The 7,089-nt window shown below is 44.8% G+C and overlaps 1 protein-coding gene across 1 annotated transcript; it reads left to right on the forward strand.

Annotated features, from left to right (window-relative positions):
- Positions 1–4,303: 4,303 nt before the first annotated feature.
- Positions 4,304–6,739, forward strand: LOC311187461 (melanoma-associated antigen B10-like; the record flags this gene model as incomplete). Its single annotated transcript, XM_084258873.1, is given in 4 exon segments — positions 4,304–4,344; positions 5,643–5,754; positions 5,841–6,213; positions 6,216–6,739. Coding segments are annotated over 4 exon segments (1,050 nt in total).
- Between the last annotated feature and the right edge of the window lie 350 nt (positions 6,740–7,089).

Consider the following 7,089-nt stretch of genomic DNA (forward strand, 5'->3'; position numbering starts at 1 on the left):
TAGATTGTACTGACCACCTGCCAATATCAGGTCTATCACTACAAGAAATATATTTTTGTAATGTTAAGCCATTAAGATTTCACCCTTCTTCCACTACATCTACCAGCAGTTACTTTATCTGAGTAACACACAGCTACTATTTCTGTTGTTAGTCTTGCTGGAATATACTTATTGCAAAAGAAACAGTTCATATATTCTTGATGCTAAAAAATTCTAAATTAGGGCCTCCCTGGTGGCGCAGCGGTTGAGCGCTGGGTTGCGAAGCTGCCCGCAGCTTCTGCAGCGCCGGTTCGATCCCCGGCCACCTGTGAGGGTCCCACATGGCGGGCAGACCTCTCCTGCTGCCCACTGTTCCCCTCAGCAGTGTACTTCGGTCCTGCCTGCTCTGCTCCCCGCTCTGGCTCTGGTGAATTCTCTCACCCTCCCGCGCTTCTGACTGTGCCCACTGCTTGTGTAAATAGATAATTAATCTTTAAAAAAAAGGAAAGCCGTATCACATAATTATAAAAAAAATTCTAAAGTAAAGATAAACCACAATTCTGCCTCCTTATTACAGTCCTCTAATGTTTAGCTCCTAGAATTAACCACCGATAAAAACCTTGTTTATGTTTAAGTTTATTCTAGACTTTTTCTTACATACATGTGCTAGAAAAATACACTGTTGGTAGAACACCTTAAAAATGTGCCTAGTCGCAGCAGACCTCTCCTGACTCCCCCAATGCTCCCCTCAGCAGTGTATTTCAATCAGTCTGCCTGTTCTTTTCCCCCTCTGTCTCTGGTGAGTCCTCGCACCCCACACACCTCTGGCCTATACCCCAGTTCTTGTATGCATAAATATTTAAAAAAATAAAATGTGCCTAGTGACCACAATGAGATAAACTCACCAGGTAGCACAACATGGGGAAGGTCACATTCTTACTCCAGCTTACCAGCAATTTCTATCTCTACCCCTTCCACACTGCACCTCATTTGTGAACAATATTCTTTGTCAGTCTTGCTAGATTAGATCAGAAATTCCTGGATCATTTTTGGACTTCCCTCCTTCTATCTGCACTCCCAATGCTATATGTCAGGTTTTTTTTTTATTTTTTAAAAGATTTATTTATTTATGCATTCAAGAGTTGCGGTATGGGCCAGAGATGGGGGGGGGGTGAGAGAATTCACCAGAAACAGAGTGGGGAACAGAACAGGCAGATTGACTGGAATACACTGCTGAGGGGAGCAGCGGGTGAGTAGTCAGGAGAGGTCTCTTGTGCCATGTGGACTGCTCCCTGGCTGGTCAGGGATCGAACTCGTGCTGCAGAGGCTGCACATTGCTTCACAGTGCTGTGCTCAACCCCTTGTGCCACCAGGGAGGCCCTGTCATAATTTTTTAATAGGCATGGACTGAGTGAAATAGTAGGGTGTGGAAGCAGAAAGCAGGAAGGATTGTTCAGTTGGGTAGAAACACAGCTTCTCTCATGGGAAAACACGAACCACAGGTTTTTCAGTGGGGGTCCAGAAGGCATGAAAGTCATAACACGGGACCTCCCCAGTGGCGCAAGGGGTTAAGTCTCAACACTATGAAGCTATCCACAGCCACTGTAGCATGAGTTCGATCCCTGGCCAGGGAGCTGATCTGCATGGCGCAGCAGACCCCTCCTGTCTTACCCACTGCTCCCCTCAGCAGTGTATTTCAGTCAATCTGCCTGTTCTGTTCCCTACTCTGTCTCTGGTGAATCCTCTAACACCTGTACCTCTGACCTATACCCAGTTCTTGTATTATAAATAAATAAATGTTTTTAAAAAAAACCCTTTAAAAAAAAGAAACAAAAAAATAAAAAAAATAAAAAAAAAAGAAACATAATAGAACATGGACATCTTCCTGGAATACAATATCATACCCTGGAATCGAACACTGAAATACACTGACATATCATTTACTCAGTGCTACTACATGCCATTGCCTTTTTTCTGACCTAATCATTTTATCTAATCATTTTTATCTAATTATCATTTTCTCTATTATGCCCTACTATGTAAAGACAGTTTTTAATCCCTATTTTTCAGATGAGGAAATTGAGATACAGAGAATTTATTGAAGCTGGAAGGGCAGAATGAAAAAAGAAAAAAAATATGCTATGGGTTTTAAAAATATGTATATAACAATGTACTTAATGTTCTGCCTCTATCTTCTGTCACATAATGGAATGAAAGCAGGATCTTCTGTGAGAGCATATGTAGATGCACATCTCTCTTTTAACTACTTCCCAGAATTCTAGTGTGTATGCCTCACACATGTTACACATAATTCTCCCTGCTAGACATGTTGTTTTACATTTGTTATTTTAATTAGTAGAACTAACATTGAATATGGTTCTTGAGCAAATGAAGAAGTTTTATTATAGGAATGAGGTGCAAACTGGGTTAAAGTGGAAAGAGTGTGATAACTGTCAATTTTTTTTTTTTAAGAATTCTGATGTTTTATTCCAATAAGGCTGCACCAAGTCTTATACTCACAATTTATCTGAGTGCCCTACACTCCCATAGGTATTTAATTGCATCAATTTTAAATTTGGGGTAAAATTTTTGCTGAAATGATCTCAATTTCATTTTAATTTGTATTTCCCTGTTTTATAATTAATGAGAAGAAAAACAACATAACCTCTCACTCATATGAAGCAGGATTTCTGCAGTGATAGCCTAATTACCAGGATACTTCTGGGTACTCATATGTTCTGAGTGTGGACGTGACTTGAAAAGCAGTTCTGATCTTATTCCCAGCTCAGATCACCTCCTATGGTTCATGACTTCTTTGTGCACCAGAGAGCAGATGTACTTGGGCTGTTTGTTGACCTATGTTGCTATCAGATACTAACCATATTAGGGGACTGGCCCCTGATTCAAATATTTACAGGGTGTATGGAAAACCATGGTAATTGGTATACTTCCTTTTTAAATTGACTGAAGGTGACAAATATGTGTGCATTCCAAAGCTCTATTTTTTTTTATTGTGATAACTCCAACTTGACTGAATTTTTAAATATTTTTTGCTAGCCATTCCCATGATTACTATATAAATTTCTTCACCTCTATGTCCGAATAAACCTCACTTGATCCACCACCATATTTCTAGTGTCAATTACACTATCAAATATCAAATACCTAAAACTTTAATGTGAGGGCAGTGGACCAGCTCGTAAGAAGGGAGCCAGCAGATGGAGGAATCCCAGGCTCTAACAGAAGTAAAGTTGAGGAGGTATCTGTGTGAAATCAGAGGGAACTATCCGGCCGGGAACAGAAGGTGCCACTTTCTGTTGTCAGCCTTTGGAATCTCCAGAAAGAGATGACTAGAAATGGATTTGGCGTCCCCCTGAATTCTGTCCCTGTTGTCTCAGGAATGTGAACACTTTGATCTAAGGTGGGTGGAGCCAGGTCAGAGGGAAGAGTTCCAATCACTGCCTGGGATTTAAGTAAGGGCCCCAAAAGAGTTTGAAGGCACCCATCCCAGAGCAGATGAGAACTGACCACACAAAGGACCTCCCTGCTTGCAGTTGGGGCAGGCCCTGTGCAGGAGCTGCCTGAAGTAGTGCCCTCACACTCTTCCCTTTAGGGATTCAGGCAGTTGGGTGCATTTCACCTGGCTTCAGGGCCACAGAGGATGGAGCCCCAGGCACTAACAGAAGTAAAGGTGAGGCTTCTGACCTCTGAGGGAGTATCCCCAGCCCCCCAAGAATGGATAGGAATCACAGTGGCCAGCTCCTGCTATTAGATCTAGCAGGACCCATTATGGCTGTGAAGCTTAATAGCTCCTTCAGTTTCCAATGACATCCGGAGGGCTTTCTTTTCAGCCTAGTTACCCAAAGGGAGAATACCCAAGACCACACAGAATTTTTTTTTAAAGCCCCTATGTGAATTCCAAGGAAAGTTCCCACCCAACATCAGAATAAAGTAAACCTCACAGAATCCGACCCCTCTGCCAGCCCTGACAGACCTCAGGCAAAATTAGTGCAAAAGTGGTGTACTCCATTACCACTTAGGATCTGAGGGAATTAAACGTATTGGTCTGAAGGGAGTGACGTCTATCAAGTTCCCTGAGCGAAGTGCTGGCTTGGGGCTTTGCCCTCAAGTACGGTAAAGACCCCGAGTTAGAATGTGGGACCATTCATTTCAAATCAGAGAGGCTCCAGTGAGTTCTACTCTTGCTATCAGCCTAGAAAGAACTCACACAATCTCAGAGGAAGCAAGTAGGAATCCTCGGGAGTAGCGCTCTCCAAGTACAACCTCAAATGCCTGGACGGAAGCCCAGGCAGTGGAGAGCGTGATGGCTTTCAACCAGCAGGGGGACGCATCCGAGGATCCGCAGTGAGGTAGGAGGGAACCAACTTCCCAAAGCATAGGGGGCCTCACAGGGCCCTGTCCCTGCTATCAGCCCTGGGAGACTCCACGTTGAGAATTTAAGGACGTGACATGCCCCATTTCTGCCTCTGGTGCGCGGGAGCACGGAGGCCTCAGGTTTGTGGAGAGAGAAGCTCTACGCCCTGTCTGGAACTGAGGTAAAAACCCTGAAGTAGCTTTAAGGGGACCTACAACTTGGCACTGGAGAAGCTCCCAGAGAGGCCTGCCCCTGCCAGCAGTTGGGAGAGAATCCGCGTGGGAACTCTGTGGAAGTAGTGACCTCCTGGGACTTTGAAAATTCCGTCTGAAGGGATGGATGGGGAGGAGGGCACTGGACCAGGGTGTTGTTGGCTTCAGTCTAGCCAAAGAATGTGCCCCAATCCTAATGGGAGTAAAGGCAAGACCCCTTGATGACCCCCTCCCCCACCTCAGAAGATGCGGAGTGGCAGACAGGGGCAGGCATCGCACAGCAGGGTAGGGCTAGGTTGAATTTATGTATTTGACCCCGATTTTTGTCTGTGGTATTTCAGGGGAAGTGAGCATCTTAGGAGGGGGAACGATGCATCAGGTCAGGAGAGAGAGCCCCAGACCCAGCAATATAGTAGAATGAGGACCCAGAATGAGGTTTTAGGGATGTGCCCATCCCAACAAAGCAGGCCTTACAAAGTACCAACAATTTTGTTATTCCTAGGGAGCCGTCGATAAGAGAGTGACGCTAAGGGAGTCTCTCACATTGTCCTTGGGCAGTCTCAGGAAGATGAAGCCTCAGACCACTTTTTGCATCCTCGCTTGGTTGCAGTGAATCTGAAGCAGATACGTTAGGCTGAGGCCTCCCTAACTTCCTTCTCAGGACATTCAGGGAGAAGAGAGGCTTGCTCTTAGATACAGGTCTTAAGTTTGCAGAGTTTAGAGTCCCAGGTCCTACCAGAAGTGAAAATAAGGACACTGATTGAGAACTGAGACATCCCAATTACCACTGGATGGAGGGGATCTCACAGAAGGAAAGGGTGCACTTTTTTCTCTAGGCCTTCCCAGCAGGTGTGGTAGAATGTAGTTCCCTGGAGTTATTCCTTTGTTGCCTCAGAGTGATGAAGACTTTGAAATGAGGGGTCATCATCAGAAGAGTAGCTTAGGGACCCCAAGGCAGAAGCAAGTCAGAAAACAGGAGTCCTATGGGGTATTAGAACAGGCACTGAGGCTGCAGTGGAGGCATGGCTGTGTCTCGATGTTGAAGTGGTCCAACGATTGCATCCTTGCTGCTTCAGGTCCATCTGCCTGCTGCCTGTGCCACAAGTCACCATGCCTCGGGGTCAGAAAAGTAAGCTCCATGCCTGGGAGAAACACCGCCAGGCCCAAGAAGAAGAACTGGAGGATCTGGTGAGTGTCAGGCAACAGCGAGATAATTCTGCTCCTATTCCTATTCTAAGAGCTCACCTACTGCTGGGTTATTTTGCAATCCACAGGGTCCTGTGGATTTTGCATCCATGGGTGCTACTGCTGCAGCTGCTTCATACGCACCATCTGATGCGGGCGCCAGCTTCCAAGAAGGTGGTTCAAGATTCTCATGGAACCCAACTGTCACTGAACCCATCCACAGAGGCCCTATAGATGAGAAGGTTTTTTTGATGGTGTATTACATGCTATACAAGTATGAAATGAAAGAGCCCATTAGCAAGGGAGATATGCTGAGAAATGTAATCCAGATGTACACCAGTCACTTCCATGAGATCCTCAGCAGAGCTTCTGAGCATATGGAGCTGATCTTTGTCCTTGACCTGAAGGAAATGGATCCCAATAGGCACATCTATGTCCTTGTCAACAAACTGCAACTAAGCTCTATGCAAGCCTGGCTGATGAGACAGGGGTGCCCAAGACTGGCCTGTTGATGACAATTCTGGGTGTGATCTTCATAAGGGGTAATTGTGCCACTGAAGAGGAAATCTGGCAAATATTAAATGTGAGGGGGTTATACGATGGGAGGGAACACTTCTTCTTTGGGGAGCCCAGAAAGTTCATCACTGATGATTTGGTGGAGGAAAATTACCTAGAGTACCACCAGGTGGCTGACAGTGATCCTCCATGCTATGAGTTCCTGTGGGGCCCACGAGCCCATGTTGAAACCAGTAAGATGCAAGTCCTAGAGTTTTGGGCCAAGGTCCATGATACCACTCTTAGTACCTTCCCAGTCTGGTACGAAGCAGCTTTGAAAGATGAGGAAGAGAGAGTCCAAGCCAGAGCTGCAGCCAGGGCTAGTAATGCTGCCAGGGCAGATGCCCATGCCAAGGCAGAAGCTCGTGCCAAGGCAGATGCTTGTGCCAAGGCCAAGGGCAGCAGCTCCTCCCGATCCTTTAGGAAAGTCTGAGGCACATTCATCATTATTGTTAAAAAGAAAAGTCCATTTGCTCATTAGTAGAAGGTCATAGTGAGGCTGGAGAAATAGTATGTCATGTTTGTGCTCTTATTCAATATGTTAACTTACGTAATTTTTAAAACTGCCTTCCTTTGAATAGAAGAATATATTAGCTTAAAAATCCAAGTTTATGAATGGCATTGCTCAAATTTTTGCTGTGTATGAGATTTAATACTAAGAGTTGTATTATTTTGTAAAACAAATTAGGAAGGTTTCATTTACTAATTCGGAACAAGAAAACATTATTAGTGAATTAGACATTTCCTTGAAAATATCAAAAGACTCCACATTGTAAGAGTTTG

Source organism: Talpa europaea (assembly GCF_964194135.1).
Source record: "Talpa europaea genome assembly, chromosome: X".
In the NCBI taxonomy this organism is placed as follows: Eukaryota; Metazoa; Chordata; class Mammalia; order Eulipotyphla; family Talpidae; genus Talpa; species Talpa europaea.